The sequence below is a fragment of the Haplochromis burtoni genome, unplaced genomic scaffold (genome assembly GCF_018398535.1).
Source record: "Haplochromis burtoni strain Fernald_Lab_line unplaced genomic scaffold, NCSU_Asbu1 Contig_177, whole genome shotgun sequence".
In the NCBI taxonomy this organism is placed as follows: Eukaryota; Metazoa; Chordata; class Actinopteri; order Cichliformes; family Cichlidae; genus Haplochromis; species Haplochromis burtoni.
This window is the reverse complement of record NW_024582538.1, coordinates 876,586-896,345: the sequence shown is the minus strand read 5'-3', so window position 1 is coordinate 896,345 and position 19,760 is coordinate 876,586. Positions and strand designations below refer to the sequence as shown.

Below are 19,760 nucleotides of genomic sequence, written 5' to 3'. Positions count from 1 at the left end.
GCACTAAGAATGTGAATGAAAGTGCCGTTATATCTCAAACACACAAGCACTTTGATGGCTGTTTCTCATGATTTAATAGACTCTACACCTTGCTGATATGTCTGTCCTAATGATATAAACGATGTGTCCCACCTTGAGCAGCTCTTACGTTTTGCCATCATCAAGGTGCAAATGCGACAATGTTTGCAAGGATGAAAATCCAGCAGATGCTCCAAGTATGTGGCGCCTTCCCACCCATGAACCGTTTTCTAGCTCACACGCTTTTGTGTTGCAGTGTTTGTATTTACAAAGAGGCCATAAAGACTCCAGATTCAATAGGTGTAAGAAGGGAGGAATTTCTCTATAAACACCAGAGTCATCCCAGTCATCAAGATTCTACAGAGGCACGCTTCCAGTAATGAGGAGAACAAATGCACATACGACATTTAGTATGGAGAGATGATATATTAATGTGAAACCATTTTTAAAGACATTTTCTGTATGACTTTACTAGTATCTCATATCAATCTGGAGGAATTTAGGCCCACCTTTTTTTTTACTGTGTTGCTCCATGAACTTTAGCATTTGACATGCCATTCGAGGCCTGTAGAGCCTGAGGTGTGCTTCATGTTTTGTTTTGTTGTTTTTTTCTTTAGCTTTTCTTAAATTTTTTAAATATGTGTCAACATTAGTGTGAATTTTCTGGGATGTCCACTTTTGGGAAGATAGTGGTATTTTGTTAAGACTCACCTGAATACTCCAAACAAGGCAAACTACAAACACCTCTGCTTTCATAGAGGGGATAATAATCAATTAATCAAGTGTACGTGATTAGCAGATCCTGCTGCTACTTAATTCCTGTGGAAGTAGTAAGGGTGTACTTTGTTTTTCAAAAAACTTAATAGAGTCCTGTGAAGACTTTCTTTTTCATGACTGCACTTCTGTAAGAGATAATTCATGTGAGTAAAACTGACAATATAGTAAATAACACTAGCAGCCAATGAGAAGTAATAGGAAAAATATTAATGTTAAATTTACTGTTTTACACAGAGTGACAGCATGCATTTGAAAAAGGTCTGAGTTCATTAGTTCGCTTGGTTCTTCTGTTCAAAATGAATTTCCACTGCCCTCTAGTGGTGGACTACTCACTCCATCCATCCAACCATTATCTTAGATGACTCACTGGTGGAGTGTAATAATGCACTATAATTAAAATGACCACTCTAACATATCCTCCTGAGAACCAAGGATAAGAATCTTCCTATTGAACTTATTTTGTGATTTCCTTCCTCTTTGGAGCTAAAAGAGGCCACCGAAATACATGAGATATCAATGGAAAGACCAGGATGTCCTCTGTTTAGTACACCAGGACTTCGTAGGGTTGCTCAAATAAGTCAAAAGATATAACCCAAAAACAAATGTCCATCACATAAATGAATAGGCTGGTTCTTAGGAGAATATCATCTTAATCATACAATGAAAAAAAATGGTAGTTGGAGGTTTTCAGAGTTAGATTAGTTAAGATCAGTTCAAGGTGCCTCCCCAGAATGTTGTTTCCCACTGAAAAAAAATGCTCATGTTCACTGGATGTTTTGTAAAAGTTATGTAGAATTACTTGGAATATGCAGCTCATCATCTCACTCATTATGTTAGAAGATTTAAAATATTGTTTGTGTTTTTGAATAAAGTGGAACAGCAGCTCTGAAGCCGATTTATTATCAATTTAGGGAACTGTAATTACTTGAGTCTGCATTAAGGGGCTTCAGAATGACTACAAAGCTCCAACATGGCTTTCTATTATATATCCAGGCTACAGACTTGTCAGGTTTAGCCCAGTTATCTGTTATGTCATCCAGTGGGACCTATCTAGTGCAAAGTCAGGTCTTGTGAAAAAAACGCAACCAGGACAATAAGCACACACCTGATAAAAATCATGCGAGTCAGGGTGATGATGTGGTCAGATCTGACTCAGTGTGGGAGTTAATTTTTAACTGAAAGCTTGGCAACTTGCCTGTTTAATGTTTACTGTAATCTATCAATACATAACATCAGCAGGTTAGCATTTGTGCTCAAAGCCTGGGTAATTTTGCAATTCGAACACAATCTACGCTTAAAGAATTTTAACTGTTTTACAGTATTTTATAATATGTTAGTTGTTGTGTATTATGTTTGGTGCAACCCTAATACCAATACTCTGAAACTTGAAAACTTTATTGAACAAAATATTAATTTCTTGACCACTAAGTTAAAGCTAGTCACACTCATACTGAATACTAATTCAGTTTCAGCTTACACTTAGTAGGAGTTTAGGCAAGTTTCTAAATCAACCTTGCCCAAATTTTCACTTTTCATAGTCACATACTTTTTTGTTTCACTGATTTCAGTTTTTTGTTTTCAAACATTTGCCCAAATACACCATAGACACAGCCACAAATAATAATTCAAACTGTTAAAAGGCAGTAGTTTAAAACTTTGTGAGCTAAGAAATCCATAAAATAAAATGGGTAAAATTAGGACAATTGAGTTTAATATTATTTTAATGTTTTTAATACGTGTCTGTCATGTTTGTTTTATATGAATGACAACAGGGTTGAGAATCAGTACTAATATTAATGTTTTCTCTGAAAAGACCCGAGCTGTGGCATTTAATGGGCTGTGAAAGTCGAGGATAGAGAAGTTATACGGGCCTTAATTAATATTTCAGAAGGGGTTGTTATTGGCTGTTTACGTCTGACGTAGGGCACAAGCGTTGTTTGGGAGGCGGAAGTGAAAGAAGACAAGGGAGAACTAAGTAGTTAGCTGGTTGGGTGGCTTGTAGGTAGGCAAGCCTTAAGGCAAGTGCCAAATTTAAACACTATTTGTAGATAAATTACCTCGTGAATTTACGACACGGTTTTTGTTGGTGTCGACGTCAGAAACTTTTCTGAGAATCTCAAACGGGACATTGCCAAATCAACGCTAGCTAACGTAACGCCTAGTTAGCAACTGACGCTAGCTGCGCTGCACAACAACGGCTAGTTTTCTCGCAGCCGGCTTCGATACGGTCAGCAAGTCTCCTCTACCGTGTGTTACGAGCTGAAAGTAAGTTTTTGAGACGACAAGAAACTCTTTATATGTATAATGTCTGCCCACTTGTCAGTGTTTAGGATGTCCTGACGCTGTAGCTGCTAATTGTGGTGAGGTGTTTTTCGGCAAAAACAAGGCCGGCCTGTGGCTCCTCTGGGTCGAATCCAACAAGGAAGGAGACCGGCTAGTCGGGGTTGGTCTGTCGGCCAAAGCATCGTAAAAGAACAACAACAACAAAACCCTAAACAAAAACAAAAAAACTCATCATTGTCAAATGTTGTGAAGGGGGGTATTGGTGTCTTTAAACGGTGTTAATGCTCATGCACACAGAGAAGGATTTTTACCTCAGAACTACACATCACCGAGTGGCTGAATAGCTACTCGTCACTGTGTTCTTTGGCTACATCTTGATCCTGGTCAGTGTGACCTTTAAGCGATCTCCTCACCCTTATTGTCTACAGGCTGTGTTAAACAGATGTTATATATGTCTGAGTGTTGCTAGGGAATCTTGACCTGTCATGTCTGTATTATGCGTTAAGTGGGTTTCGTTTCGCTTGTGGCTCACAGGTCACGCGGTTACACGTCGTTCAAGTTGTCTTAATTATACAACGCCCATTGCTTGTACCAACAGGCTCGAGACAGAAAAGAAACATCTTGCTATACATTTATCCAGGTTTTGAGTATTTTACTTTTCAATGACAGATGCTGTCTGACATTTACATCTACCATTTTCTTATTGTTTCATTTAAAAAAATACTGTGCACAGTATGATGACACATATGGTCTTGCACAGTTTTTTAATTAAGTGGTTGGAGTTGAAAAACTGCTCCTCCGCTGCAAACAGCCCTCTGAGTTTGGATTAGTCCTAATTTGTGTGTCTTTTGAAGTTGTTCAGCATATCTATCTCTTCACTCGTACTTGTTATAGCTAAAATACACACGTTTAAAAAGATGATCCTTCATTACTGAAGCATCTGTTTCCCATGTAGAAGCTGGTTAACAAGGACAAATGATGATGGCTTCCCTCTGTGACCTGGAGTAATTGACTGAACATTGTCTGAACTCTGCTTTCCAAAACTATTTTTAGTTTAGGGTTTGTTTTGTGTTGTTTGGTTTGCATTTATAACCCATGTCAGAGGTGAAGACTAGATGCTCTGAGCAGAAATGTATGAGCATAGAGAAACTGTGGTGGAGTCCAAAACTTCATGGTTTTTAAAATAATAAATAATAATGAGCCTAATTCATGCAGTCATTTCTTAACTGAGAAATACTGTATATTCATTCAGGCAGAAGAAATTATTTAATTTGTTTTGATCATATTAGTGAAAGGCCACCATCTCATTTTGGACTGAACCGCCTGTCAGAAATCGTAGTTGTTAATGAGAAATCATGGACCTGCTGTTCATGAAAGTTTAAATGTCTGATCTCTGCTTCTGCTGTAATCATGTGACTAATTTAAGCACACCTCCGTGACAGTGTGTTGCTGTTGTTCATGCTACTGTCAACTATTTTGTGCTTCACAGGTATTGGATTTCCACTCAGAAAGAATGCTGGTGCTTTCCAGCTTCTGGTTGTGTTTTACTTTAGTAAACTGATGCATGCAATTTGAAATGAAGTGTTTATGTTTACTGTTAAATGTTACCTAAAAGGTTAATGCTTCACCACCAAAACAAGATACAATTTGTGTATTTTTTTTTTTCACCCAAAAGGAGAAACATAATTGGACTTGACAATTAGACACTGCCACAGTGTATAATATATACAGTACATATCTTTATATGGTGCTTTTCCAGCTCAGAGGAATTTCTGACTCTCAAAACAATAATCAGGCTGCGGGTTTCATTTAAATTTAAAGGGTTTTTTTTTGGGGGGGGTTTAAACATGTACACAATCTAACTGGAGCAGTAAGGTATTTTAGGCACATTAGCAATCATAAAGGCTACAGGTTTTTTTTGTTTTGTTTTTTTCTTAAAGAAAATTCCCAGTGGGAGGCCATGTTTGTAATGCACTGGTGAAACCTTGCTGATGTTTGTATACTACTAATTGTATACTATGCTGCTATAATATACAATTAGGATCATCTTTAGCTTTGAGGAAATACTGCTACATGTTACTGCCAGACATCTGCTTTTTCTGCCCTCCTTATTGACAGTGCAGTACTTTTCCCAGGTTTTGTTTTATCAGTTGCATTGTGATCAGTGTTTACATAGCACCTATAGGACAAAGGTATGGGAGAAGATAAAGCAGTGTCTTAAGAAATCATATTTTATTTTGTCTTTCTAGTCTATTTGTGTATGGGAAAGGTTTATACATAGCCCTTCAAGACATTAATATACATTTTCACTGGAACCCACTGCACAATTGGACAGAACATAAAAGATTTGCTATAAGGTCAGATTTGCGTCAACACTGGAAGCGAAGCACTCATCGCCGACCCCATCAAAGCTGACATCTTGTTGCTTGTGGACATCGTAGGCTGTGGTTATCTAAGTAATGTTCTAACGTATTTACTACCAGATTATATGTCAAGCAACAGTTTTGTGCACTCTTAATTTTCACTTACTTCAATCACTCGCCTGGTGGTGGTGAAGTTTCTTGGTTTCCACCAACTTTACCTCGTCAGTTGTTATTTCACCCTTAGTTGCTCTTAATCGCTGAATGCCATTCACTTTCTCTGCTCTCTTGTCGAAGTAAATCACTTTCTGTGTGGATGCAGCTTCAGTCTTGCATTGTATAATGATACTGGCTGACAAAATATCTTTTTTTTGTCCTAGTGAAACACCAAGGCATCTAATTTTCCTCTTTTTATTTATTTCAAACATTGCATTCTCAAATAAACAATTGATCACTTAAAGGGGGTGATACAGTATAATAAAACACATATTAACTTAATCATGCACTTGGTAAGCTCTTGCTGAAATCTCTGATGAGTATTGGGGAAATTGTGCACATCCCTGAGCAGTGAAGAGTGTTTGAGTGTTCAGAAAAGGCACAGATTGCAGAACAGTTAACTACCACTCTTGCTCAAACTAAAGTGACATACATCCAGTTGTTTTGTCCAATTCTCCAGAATTTAGTCAACATTTTAGCCTCAAATTGACTAATATGTGTCTTTCACTTTTGTATAGATTCTGGGAAAAAATAGATTTAATTTTATTTATACATCTATTTGCATGTTGTCTCCCAAGTCATGTTGTATTTGTGACTGTGGTCATTTTATATAATTATATCTTGCAATGGTTGACGGTGTATTAAGCGTTACATTGTGCAGCATTGGTTTGTCAACTTAGTGACAGTGAAATCAGCAGAAAATGTCTCATATGTCACTTGGTTTGGACTTTGAGGAGGAGTCAATATTCTTAGAAGTAACCTCCCTGTGTGTGTGTGTGTGTGTGTTGAAGTGAGAGGGAGAGAGAGAGATATGTTCCTCGTGATTTGCCCAACAGCTTAGGAAGCACATGACTGAAATGAGTGGCATTCATACATGATTGGTGCAGGGCCATGAAACTCAAGACATAAAGTTGTCCAATAGGCCAGTCTGTAAAGAAACTGAATTATTTTTTGTATTGATTATGTTGTTCCAGGTATATAGACAGCTAGTGGTTAGGTTGTGACTTGCTATGACGAGGTCAGAAAAGCATTAGTAACTAAACCCTCTTGCTTTTTGTCTTACTGCAGCTGTGGAAAAATGACATCCAGGAAGAAAGTGCTCCTGAAAGTCATCATCCTGGGAGATTCAGGGTGAGTCACACAAACTATTCAATTTTTTTTCCTATTGTTGTTTTGCGGTTAATGTCTTTTAAATTTAATTTTACGTTGCGCTACTTCCTTGTTGGCACAAGTTGTTGTGGTGGTGCAATAAGCTGTCGCCAGGCAGAATACAAACTGTGCTTCTTGTATATACAGCTCTTATCTGCTGCTAATCACTACTATTGCCATCAAGCTCAGTTTTCATGCTCGTTATGCCGTCTTTCAAAAGTAGTTTTTATATTACAGTTATTCAAACATGGTTTCAAGGGAACTTTTAATTTTTCACAATAATTTATTTAAAAAAAAGCTTAGTAAACAGTTTCATAAGAAACCTTAAAGCTGGGTGAACCTGAGAACACTGAAATCTTTTTAGTATCCCTGTGATAATATGATTCACCAATAAATTACAGTATTTTATATGTAAGGAAAACATAATGGCCAAACAGGTTGAATCAACCACCATTCATTCATTTCTTATTGTTAAGCCGGGCTGAAATGTAACTCCAGGCCATTGGATATTTTAACTTGCAAAAATTAAAATAGGAATGATCCCTGTTTTGTTGAATCATATGACCACTTGGAAAGAATACCAAAGTTCACTCTGGTTCTTTGCTGATTGACCAGAAAGATGAATTTGTAGGTTATGATGTAAACAGTTCTCTAGTACGCTTCAGTAGGAAATCTACGTCTTAATTTAGAACATAGCCTAATGTGCACCTCCTGAGAAATTCTACATTTCAGGTTGACACAGCCCGCAACGACTTAATGGCGTGGCAGGCTGTAGTATAGGGTTAAGAGGGGTTTCTGGTTATTTCACGAGTTAGGATGTAGAATTCCCACAGATATCTTAATCAGATCACTGGTCTGTTTTGTATCTGAGTTTTCTAGATGCAAATTAGTTGACTCTTTTTCACTCTAGTGTGGTGGTAAAGCATCTGAAATGGTTTGTTGACTGTGTGAAGATACCTTAGTTTTGTCCTTGTATTTATTTATGTATAACAACAACATAGCAGTTTGGCAGGTAGCCACACCTGAGAGGGAGGCAAAGCCTTTACTCTTTGGACTTGCTCACCATTCTCTCTTACCTGTACCAATCGGTGCTCTGTCACCCTCACAGGTCAGTAATTGTTTGCACTGATTAAGGATCACGTTAAATTTGCTGAGTGTGTCTTCTTGTTCCACAAGAATGACACACTGATAACATCATCATAGCATGCAGCATTTCAGTTTCCTTTATCGCATGCTTTACGACCTATAAGTGGCTATACTGCTGTACAGACCATTTGCTAATGTGGTTAGCGATATGGTTGAAGCAGTCATCATTCGTCTTATATGTAGTGGATCCTTGTATTTAAAATCAGCTTGTCTCGATTAAGATGGATACCCAATGTGCTCAAGCTGGTGGAAATTCTAAAAGCTTTAACCACATTCATATATCACCAAACACAGTAATTTAATTGCTGCATATTTCATATTTCTGTTGTGCTGCTGTTTCTCTTCTCAGTGTTGGGAAGACCTCCTTAATGAACCAGTATGTGAACAAGAAGTTTAGTAACCAGTACAAAGCCACAATAGGAGCAGACTTCCTGACGAAGGAGGTGATGGTGGACGACCGACTCGTTACAATGCAGGTGTGGTATGATAACTAGTCGGAGGACTAAATTATGTGAGGACAAATGAAACTTTATGTTTTCATGGATTCAAGCACAGTTTTATTGAGAGTTGTTGTTTTGTATTATCTTTAATCCTGGTGTGCCTAACTATTGTTCCTCTTTCATTGCCTAGATCTGGGACACAGCTGGCCAGGAGAGGTTCCAGTCTTTGGGTGTTGCGTTCTACCGTGGAGCAGACTGCTGTGTGCTGGTGTTTGATGTGACTGCGCCCAATACATTCAAAACACTTGACAGCTGGAGGGATGAGTTTCTGATCCAGGCCAGTCCTCGAGATCCTGAGAACTTCCCGTTTGTGGTGCTAGGCAACAAGATTGACTTGGAGAACAGACAGGTTGGTATGAGATTCCTGGTTCTAGTTTCGTTGTTTTAAGAATGACTTTAACTATGTGTGCGTGTCAGTTGTAAGTGCACACAGCACACTGTGGCTGTTACTGTTGTGCTGCTTTGTTTGGTGGATCTGTTGAAGGAGAAAAGACTAAATCATTAAAGACTTGCTGTGACCATAAAGATTAGCGCAGGTGTTGATGGGGTTGCTGTGTAAGGAATGTTAGAGGACTTGGTGAAACTACAAAAGTCACTTCACCTGAGCAGAGGAGCTTCTTGTGGCTAGTGAAGTGCATGCCTTGACTGGGCCTTTGTATAAGCTTGGAAAGCTCACCTCAAGTTTATGTGTTACATAACAATATCAGAGTGGCTTTTTTCCAACTATAGTAACTCTAAACATTGAAGTAACTCTTATCCACACTTTGAAGTGGCATAATCAGAGCATAGACTTCAACATTACAATGTGAATTGACAAATTGATACCTCAGTAAAGCTATTCACGCCAGACATCCAAAAACCAAAATAAAAGCAGTTTGTGAGAACAAATGATACATGTGCCACCTGAAAGTTGTGCACTCACCTATGAGAAATGCTTGTTGAGCAGTTATTCCCCAAATGTAGCTGAAAAATCAACTTTTCCTCCAGCACTGGGAATATCTTTTTTTTTTTATAAGCATAATATGACTTTGTATGCTTGTGACCTAAATATCAATACCTATATCATAATCAAATAATGCAGAAAATTGAGTTATTGTATTGTACAACTTATTTTAGCTTGTTGTTGTCGATGAACTCAATCTCTCTTTATATCCACAGGTGACCACCAAAAGGGCTCAAGCCTGGTGTCAAAGTAAGAACAACATCCCCTACTTTGAGACCAGTGCGAAGGAAGCCATAAATGTAGAACAGGCATTTCAGACAATCGCACGTAATGCACTCAAACAGGTGAGTTACAGGTTAATGGTGTGCTGGTGGTGGGTTTGAAATGGCTTGTTGCATTGTGTGATTGTTGAATTTTAAAAAATCTTTCGGCTTTACTTAACTTCTTTTTTCTTGGTGCCTTGCAGGAGACAGAGGTGGAGTTGTATAATGACTTCCCAGGGCCCATAAAGCTGGGAGGGAATGAAGGACCTAAACCCGCAACAGAAAGCTGCAGCTGCTAAGAGAAAACTTGGACCATCTTCTCTCTTGGCTTTTTGGAAACGCCCTGTCACTGGTTACATCACCTCCACCTCGCTTCCAGGGAAGGGAATTCCCTACTGGTCTTCCTCCTCCATGCCATTGTTCATTCCACTGACACGACCCTTCGCACAATGTGCTGCACATGGATGTGTCCCCCTCACAATTAATACACAAATTAATACACTAGTGTTCTCTTGTAAAATATGTTGACGAGTCCAGCGCCCAAAGATCACACAAGAGAAAAATGACACCCCCCAGCCCCACTCTGACCTCACGGTCCCTGACTTGATCTCCTGTGAGTGATCTCCTGTCCCAGCAACCCATTTGTGCAGATGATGCCCGACATTCATGCTAAGGGGACAAGATGGAGCCATTTTCAGAGTGCAATTGGGAACTCTAGATGTCCTAGCTGATTATCTTTAATGTGAGGAGATGTTGGCTAATGTCAGCATCCCAAGTTTCGCATTCTCTGATTTCTCTTTTGCTTTCTTTTGCCTATCTGTCAATGAATAATCTTGCTGAACTATATATACAGATGCATTAATTGGCTGATGATGTTTTTGAAGCCAATCTGAAACACTTTCTTCTTTCTTTTTGCACTTTGTCTGTTTGTTTTTTTTTGCCTTTAAAAATTATACAGGGATGACTGGTTTTTGGGCAACGTCTGCTGCCAGATGCCTTTCAAATTAGAATTCCTCACTCTTTCCTTTTTTGATATGTCCTGAGAATTTGTTGAACACTCTGGTAGATTATCTTTGCCTTTGCCCTTCAAGATTGTGCTTAAAGGGTTTATAACTGCCTAAACAGCACAGTAGAAATGTTGTTAAGTAGACTCAAAGTAAAAGCTGCGTCTACTTAATAAGTCAGTGTAGAACATGGATTAATTGTCCCTGATATATTAATATTTGCCTTTTGTGTAACATTACTTGTACTGCTACTATTACTGCTGTATATGTTCTGTCCTTTCATCAGACGTCTTTCATCGCTATAGAATTACAATATGCATCACCAACACAGCTTACACCTGTCTTCTGTCATGTCTTTGTTATTGCTGTTCTATCTATCTGCTTGTAGCTCAGGTTGGCTAAGTACTTAATATTTTTAACGGATTGTGTATTACAGTGTATAGATGGTGAAGGTATAATGGACTGAAATCAAATGGATATTCTATCTTTCCATTTAATGAAAATATCCAGTTATCTGTCCTGGTAGTACTCCTCCTTATAAGAACAAAATTACTGCAATGCAAACATTGTTGTCAAAGAAAATTCGGACATCAAATAATAAAACTCTTGACTATATTAACAGTCTGGCATTCTGTGTCTCAGTGTATGTATGGTTGATGAAATTCTCAGTTTCTTTTTCCATTCAGACACCCCCTCAGGTGTGTAATTGTGTGAAGCCTTAATCACAGATGCAGAGAACTGATATACATTTGTTTTTTTACTTTTTCCATCTACTTTGGCCTCCAGTTCACAAAGTTTGAATTCACTGTAAACCAGTTAGTGTTATTGGTATGGGGGTTTTTTTTTGGGGTTTTTTTTAAGTAAATGAGAAAAAACTACTTGTATAGGTGTTGAATGCACTGTGCTTCATGTTTTAAGTCATTAACTATTGTTATCAGTTACTTTTTTAGGTACACCTGTTCAACTACTTGTTAGCTCAAATATCTAATCAGCCAATCACATGGTAGGGCAGGGGTTACTTTGAATGGTACCAAAAGGGCTGATCTAACAAGTTTAGAAACTGAACTACTATAACAGACTAGTGTAATTTTTTTCCACCAAAAGTGAAGCACCACCATTGGTCAGATTATTCTCTTAAAAGCATCAGCTTGTCCCAAGGATGTTGGACATGTTGATCTGTTGTTCAGCAGATCAAATTTACAGAGGAAAATTTAGCTGAGCAATCAATTAAAACAGTGCATGACTGTCAAAGCAGCCCGGCCTCTAATTTTATCCATCTGAGTTAGAAAAATCCACCTATTTAGTTGGGCATTGTTTGCCTTACTTTTAGAGGCAGCAAGTGGCCTGTAGGGGCAGTACAGCTTCTAATTTTCAGTGGCAATTCCAGTTTTCAAGTTGGAACTAACTCACTTCCTTGTTCACCCATTTCAAATTTCCTGAACTCAAAAGTTTCAAACACAGGATGGAACAATGAACTTCAATGAAAACGGGGTAAATCCCCACAAGATAACTGCAAACATGGCAACTCAGGGTTCAACATGCAGACTAGAGAAGCTGGGGATCTAACTACAGACAATCTGATCCGCTGATGACTCCTAAACCACCCCTCAGGAAAAATGATGGAGGACATAAAAAGTTATTTAGGCTTTTTCCCTGCGCAGCAGTGATAAAGCTTCTGTCCATAAAAAGCATCGTAAAATGCCCCTTCCTCTTTGTGAAATTTTGTCTGGGGGAATATTGACGTCTTTAAATAGACAGTCTATGTTAAATAAATATGCTAGACATCTTTGTGCCAGCGTTGCAGGCAAACATGTCCTGTCACGTTTGTTTTGTGTTGAATAGTTTTTCTTTCATTTGTGACTTGCAGGTCACGCAGCTACCTGTGATTGTCTGATCATACAACAACTATTTCTTGCACCAACAAGCTTGAGGACAAAATGAAATCTGTTGCCATACATGCAACAGATTTCTTTTTTCAATTCTGTCTGACACTACCATCAACTTTTTTCCAACAGACCTTGTGCAGAGTATAAAGACTGAGATATGTTATATGGACAAAATTACTGGACCTCGTTCCCCAAAATCTTTAAATTCAGGTGTTTTCAGTCCCATTGCCACAGCTCAAGCACGGAGACAGGCAGTCTACCTTTAAAAACATTTGTGAAAGAATGGGTTGTTCTAAAGAGCTCTCTGAATTCGAGTGTTGTAACAGCAACAATTCAGTTTGTGAAATGTTTTCCCTCTTAGATGCATTAACTGCAAAATGTAACACACTGCAAAGTGGGCCAAATTAGGCCAGACACAACAGGCTTATAGTTTACTGGTAGAAAAATGCATGCTTGAGCTCTAAAAGGATATTCTGAGTCAGGAATACACCTGTATGCTATGAATCAGCTTTAAGGAAATACTGCTTACTGTCAGAGAGCTGCTGCACTAGTTTTTTCTGTTTTGTCAGTAAAACTGTGATTACTGTTTACTACAGATATGACAAAGGTTTGTGTAAAAGTTAAAGCAGCCTCTTATGAAATCTGTCATGAAATGGCTGTGCTGCAGGCAGGATAAGGATCCAGGTGCATAACTTGTGAGACAAGAACTCAAAAAAGCTTTAACGCTGGAGTCTTTACATAAAAAAAACACAAAAATAAAACGCAAAACAAGGCAGGGCTAGAGCCAGGAATACAAAACTAGGACTCTAGGGGGGAGACACAAGGAACAAGGGAGCACACAGCAGAGAGGGAGGGCACAACAATAAACAGAGAGAGAGTCAGAAAATAAATACACACCAGTTAATTAGGGAAATGAGAAACCCTGGCTGAAACTGCTCAAGGAAAACAAGAAAAAGGAAGCAAAACAAAACACGTGACACAAGAGACTATCAAAATGAAACAGGAAATAACACTGAGACAGCGACTCAAAAATACAAACAATCTAATTTCTCTCTTTCTTTTTTTTTACTTCAAGCTTTGGGCTCTAAAATATATCAGCTGATCACGACACTTAAAGGTAGCAGTACAATATATATTCACTTACTTATTTTCACTTACGTGTTCAAAAAAGATTACACAACAGTTAGATCCAGTTGACACACTGGGTGTGGCTGAGCCACGGCTTAGATCAGTCATATCCAGTGTGGCAAACAAATTCTTTAATCAATGCATGTTGAACAGAACTCATGTTATGTTTGTGATTGTGGTTGTTTTGCATAATTATACCATACAAAGCTTGACAGTGAATTGAAATCTGTGTGCTGTCAGCTTAGTGACACCGAAATCAGCTGAAACATTTGATGTCACCTGGTTTGAGGAGGAGTTGGATTGATTTGCCAAACAGGTTATAAGGTACATGACTGGAATGAGTGGCATTCATACATGATTGGTGCAGGGCCATGAAAACGCAACACAGGAAGTCAGGAAAGTATTAGTAACTAAACTCTCTTGCGTTTTGTCTTAATGCAGCTGTGGAAAAATGACATCCAAGAAGAGGGTGCTCCTGAAAGTCGTCCTCCTGGGAGATTCATTGTGAGGTTTTGATATTAATGTATTTTAAATGTAATTTTAAAGTGTGTTACTTCGTCGTTGGCACGAGTTGTTGTTGTTGTGCAATAAGCTGTCGCCAGTCAGAATATTAGCTATGTATCTTGCATGTAAGACTTAGTTAATCCTATTGTTTTATGCACAATTATACCTTAGTTTCTGAAATACTGTTTAAGGGAATGTTTAAAACTACTTAATAAAGGTGGTTTAAGTGTGCATAACAACACAAAGCTGTTTATCAGATATCCACAACTGAGAGCGAAACAAACATTTTTCTTGATTGTCAGAGTTGCTTCCTCGTACCAATCACCGCTCTCTCACTCACGTGGATTATTACGTATTTGCACTGATCAAAGATGAAAATGAATTTACTGAATCTATTCTCTTATTATGGATGGATAATATTACCCTACTCTTGTTTTATTTTCCTTTACCACATGAATACAGACAATATAACCAGCTATACTGCTATACAGACCACATGTTAAAATGGTTGGTGATATGCTTGAAGCAGTCATATTTCAACCTGTCTATACTACATGCTGCTTTTATTTAAACTCAACTTGGAATAGAAATTAAAAAAAGCTTTAACCACATTCATAAATCTGTTGTGCTGCTGTTTCTTTTCTCAGTGTTGGGAAGACCTCCTTAATGAACCAGTATGCCATCAAGAAGTTTAGTAACCAGTACAAAGCCACAATAGGAGCAGACTTCATGACGAAGGAGGTGATGGTTGGAGACCAGGTTGTTGTATTGCAGGTGTGGCATAAAAAGTAGATGGACTCTTTGATCATATGAGGATAAATGAAGATTTAATGTTTAAAGCTTCAAGCACAGCTTTATTGAGAAAAGACATTTCCAGGTCCTTAGTAGGACGTTGTTGTTCTGCATTATCTCTAGTCTTGGTGTCCTGGTGCTAACTGCGTTTCTCTTTCATTGCCTAGATCTGGGACACAGCTGGCCAGGAGAGGTACCAGTCTTTGAATGCTGCCTTCTATCGTGGAGCAGACTGCTGTGTGCTGGTTTTTGACTTGACAGCGCAAAAAACCTTCAAATCGCTTGACAACTGGAAGGAAGAGTTTCTGTTCCAGGCCAGCCCTCGAAATCCCGAGAACTTCCCATTTGTGGTGCTAGGCAACAAGATTGACTTGGAAAACAGAGAGGTTGGTATGAGATTCCTGAGACAAAAAGGTCCGGGTTCAGTATGTTTGTTAGAAGGCTGTCTCTGCCATAGCATAGATAACTTTACTTCCCAGTACTGGTATTGAATTTCCTATCAGAAAGAATGCAGGTGCTTTCCAGCTCATGATGGTAAACGAAGCGCTCGTGTTTTAAAAGATTAGCTGATAGATGTATGTTGACTAAAATGAAGACTGATGGGAGTGTTTGTGTTTCTATTAAATTACTGCCTCAAGTGTTATTGACCGACTGTCTAAATCCCACTTGATATTATTTAAAAACAATGATGAATGTACCTGAATGAGCAGACATCAGGGGACAGAAATCAACTGACCAGGTAAAACTGTATAACATAACATTTGCCTGTTTTTATATAAGAAAGCAATTAGGATGATCTCTTAGGAAATACTGCTAAATATTATAGTAAGACGGCTGGAGCAGTAAACTTTCTGTTGTGTTAGTAACAATGTGATGACTGTTTACATGCCACAGATATGACTAAGGTAAGGGAAAAGATAAAGCAGCCTCTTATGAAATCAAGGTTGATTTTGTCTCTCAAGTCTATTTATAAATGGATAAGATTTAAAGATAAACTTTCAAGACTCTCACGTATTTTTTGTGAAAAAACACTATTTTTTTCTGATATGTTTCATAAATGAAAGCAGAGTAAAACCTTTTCTAGTGTCTGTCAATCAAAGCAAGGAAGGAAAGTCCAAAGCACTGAGTGCGGTAGGGTTGGAAGAGCCAGATCTTCTCATTCAATTTAATTATTTCTCTGTTAAACCTTCTCTTAGTTTTAAAATGTATGCTAAGCTGTAGGTCCATCTTGCATGCCATGTCAGCCTGAGCAGGGACAATAGAGCGAGTTCCAGCGTTGGTGGGAGTTTAAACTAAAGAAACTGAGGCTGACACAGATATTAGGTTGCAGCGATTGGAGCTGATAAGCTCTCGTTCTGCTACTGTAGGTGCACAGGTGTCTCCTGTGGAAATATTCACCCAGTTCGAGTGTTTTCTGAGAACAGAACTCAAACCTTTTTCACTGAATTCAAGTGCATAGAGGTTTCGCTGCACTGGCCTCAGCATGTGTGAGCCATAATGCTGCAGTGTGAATTTACAGATAAGTCCCCGGAAGCTTGTTCTGCCTTTTCTGCTGAGTACGGTCTGGTTTATAAAAAGCTCAGACACCATCCTTCTGCCTGACGCCTACTGATGGTGTTTTAGAAGTCTCAGATAAACTTTAGTGAATACAAAGGACCTATAGAAATTCTGCATCTTTAAACTAAGATAAAAGCCCAAAGATAAACAATGCAGCTGGTTTGTGGAGATTACTGCACAAAGTTTTTGTGGGATGGGAACCTCCCATCTCATGGTGCCTCTTGCTGTTTGCAGTCTTGCGTCACAAATCCAATCAGTGGCAGTGACAGCCTGTATATTGGTTTTTCAGCTGCTGCTGAAGAAAAAGCTCCAGCACTAGGGGAGCTCTTTACTCATACTCTCTGGAGAGGAGGGTGTGTTTGATCATTTTACATTTCTCATTCTTTTGTATAGTAATCAACTGCTAAGTTTTATTTTGTTTATTTATTTTGTTTTTATTTTGATAGCAGTTTGTCCATCTTTTAGTTTAATTAATAATTAAAAGAAAATATATTTCTGCTCTTAAAAGTGCCTCCTTCACTATTTTTCTGCCTCAACACTTCTTCTTGCTTTTTCCGCGTCCGCTGGACGTCTCAGGGGACATAACAGATGTGTGAGAAAGGAGAAATTACAATACTGAGCAGAGGGAGTAAAGGCTATGGCTATTGGCTAAAGGCTATTGTATGGGATAAATAAAGATGTTTGTTTCTTGCCATTTGTACATAGCTTAATAAACTAGTGTTTTAAACATAGCTGATGTCCATAAAGTGTCACAAAGTAATCTCAAAGTTTAGAAATTTGTCTGTCTATTGGTAGACAAATTGTCTATAAAGGCAGATAGTTTAGCACTTAGGCTAACTGACCTATTTGTGGGCCCACAACTAAAGATAAGAAGATAAGAATAGTGAGTGATGTAGTTTCTATCTGTACTTTTGACTTAAACATTGGATCATACTTTATGATCAGTTAATACAGAAAACGGAGCATTTACAAAGTGTCCACACTGTTCTGACAAATCTGCAGCAACCGTGTGATTGTGTCAAATCAGAATGAGCAAGAATCTCGGAGGAATATTTCCAGCACTTTGTTGTTATAAAGAAATAAGGCAGTTCTGAAAGCAAACAGGGGTCCAGCCTGACACCCTCCAGTGAGTATAATTTAGATGATTATTAATGATATTGTATATCCACAGGTGACCACCAAAAGGGCTCAAGCCTGGTGCCAAAGTAAGAACAACATCCCCTACTTTGAGACCAGTGCGAAAGACGCCACAAATCTAGAACAGGCATTCCAGACAATTGCAAGTAACACACTCAAACAGGTGAGTTACAGTTTTATGGAATTAGGGGAAAAAATGTTGGTTTTGGAATATATTGTGGCATTGTGTCACCATTGACTTTTCAAAACTCTGTTGGCTTTTTTTTCAGGCCTCACAGGGGACAGATGTGGAGTTGTATCATGACTTCCCAGAGCCCATAGTATTTGGAGAGAATGATGAATCTAAGTCCTCAGCAAAAAGATGCAGCTGCTAAGGGAAAACTTTAACCATCTTCTCTCTTAACTTTTTGGAAACACACTGTCACCTTGGTTACATCACCTCCAGGGAATGGAAACAGCCTATATACTGTTCTCCCTCCTCCATGCCATTGTTTATTCCATCAACACTACCCTTCACACAATGTGCTGCACATGGAAGGGCCCCCTCTATCTTTATAAACAAATTAATACACATTTCTAGCATCTCTCGCAGGAATCTTGGGGTAACCTTTGACCGATTTTTCACTTTGAATGCTCGCATTAAATCTCTGGTTCATCTTTGCTTCTATCACTTTAAATCGATTAAGAAACTGAGTCAAACTCCACTGTGTCATGCTCTGAACTGGACTGAATATTTTTCATGTCTTTACTTCATTGGGTTTAAGTTGCTCATTTGTTTTGATGGTTATTATCTTAACAAGACTTCCTTGGAACTTTGAAGCTTGCACGACTGACAAACTCTTGTAAATACTCACATATCACACTGTTGCTAATTCAGCTGAACTGACTCCCGATGAACTTCCATGTACATTTTAAGATTTTTTATTTTATTTGATTCGTTTTGATTTATTTTGATAATAAACAAGCATCAGTGTACATCAGTGAACTTTTGCATCCATATATCTCCAGCATGTCCCAGAGGTCATGTGATCAGGGCTTGCTGGCTCTGCAGCATACAAAGATAGAGATAGAGTACAAAAGACATCTCTCCCTCTGAGCCTGAGATCTGTGGACTTGGTGGATTAGTTTTTAAAACTTAGATTTATAAACTTGTTTTGGAGTAATTTTTTTGCTCTCATGTTTTAGTATTTTGTTGTTAAAAATTTTGATATTTATCTTAAAAGATCCTATGTACATTTTTTTTTTTTTTTTGCTATATTTTAAACATGGTCTTTAACGCTATTTAGCATTGTTTTAACATGGGAGACTGTCAGGTTTGACTTGCTTTACAAGACACCATCTAGTGGCTATTAGAGGAACTGCAATTTTGGCACTTCTGCTTTAGCTAGAGGTGTCTAGCGTTCATCCTTCCACAAAAACCACTACTACTCTTCCTGCTTAAACTTTTTGATAACTCAAAATACAATCTTGCCACACTTTTTCGTATATCACTTGTATCATATTAAAACGTGATGATCATGATCTTATCATTAATGATCATGCTGTGAGTGGTTCTATTTGTTGACTCCCACATTAAGGGTGGTGGGACTGGATATCGAGGCCTTTCTATCACCGTGTTAACAAAAGTAATATAGTCAGTCCAGTGACACACTGATACATATATTTTCATGCTTTTTATTTCAGTGTAGTCATAATACTCCTGAACTCAAACTCTTTCATTTGCCGGTGAATAATAGGAATTTGCACTATTAATGACTGTTTTTGAGCCTCCTTGACCTTAGGATGGATTTTAATGTAATGTACTTGCATTTGGAGCTTTTCTACTGACCACTCAGAGCACTTTAGACTAAAAGTCACATTTTAACCAAACATTTCTGCAGTGTTTTATTCTATACAATTCAAGCACTTCTCACATCCACAGCCACTTTAGAATCACCAACTAACCTAAAAAGCATGTCTTTGGACTGTGGGAGGAAGCCGGTACAGGCACAGTGAGCACATGCAAACTCCACACAAGTAATATTGCCACCACCTGTGAATTGTGATGGATAGTGAGATGGATGAGCTACTACGTCACTTACGTTCTCGCTTTTTAGT

The 19,760-nt window shown here is 38.3% G+C and overlaps 2 protein-coding genes across 5 annotated transcripts; both read left to right on the top strand.

The window, feature by feature from the left end:
* Positions 1-2,709: 2,709 nt before the first annotated feature.
* LOC102303822 (ras-related protein rab7) lies at positions 2,710-11,274 on the top strand. Of its 2 annotated transcripts, none has more exons than XM_005943933.3 (6): positions 2,710-3,060; positions 6,723-6,785; positions 8,299-8,425; positions 8,580-8,798; positions 9,608-9,736; positions 9,859-11,274. In XM_005943933.3, exons 2-6 carry the CDS (start codon positions 6,733-6,735, stop codon positions 9,952-9,954), a joined length of 624 nt encoding a protein of 207 aa, XP_005943995.1. In that variant the 5' UTR covers positions 2,710-3,060; positions 6,723-6,732; the 3' UTR covers positions 9,955-11,274. The 2 variants fall into 2 exon arrangements, with proteins under 2 accessions (XP_005943995.1, XP_005943996.1); XM_005943934.3 differs by having other exon boundaries at positions 2,791-2,813.
* Positions 11,275-13,545: 2,271 nt separating this feature from the next.
* Positions 13,546-18,638, top strand: LOC102303306 (ras-related protein rab7). 3 transcript variants are annotated; one of them, XM_005943931.2, is made up of 7 exons: positions 13,546-13,662; positions 13,914-13,997; positions 14,115-14,177; positions 14,825-14,951; positions 15,137-15,355; positions 17,698-17,826; positions 17,933-18,638. In XM_005943931.2, exons 3-7 carry the CDS (start codon positions 14,125-14,127, stop codon positions 18,035-18,037), a joined length of 633 nt encoding a protein of 210 aa, XP_005943993.1. In that variant the 5' UTR covers positions 13,546-13,662; positions 13,914-13,997; positions 14,115-14,124; the 3' UTR covers positions 18,038-18,638. The 3 variants fall into 3 exon arrangements, with proteins under 3 accessions (XP_005943993.1, XP_042081577.1, XP_014196108.1); XM_042225643.1 differs by lacking the exon at positions 13,546-13,662 and having other exon boundaries at positions 13,719-13,997; XM_014340622.2 differs by lacking the exons at positions 13,546-13,662; positions 13,914-13,997 and having other exon boundaries at positions 14,021-14,177.
* The last annotated feature ends 1,122 nt before the right edge of the window (positions 18,639-19,760 follow it).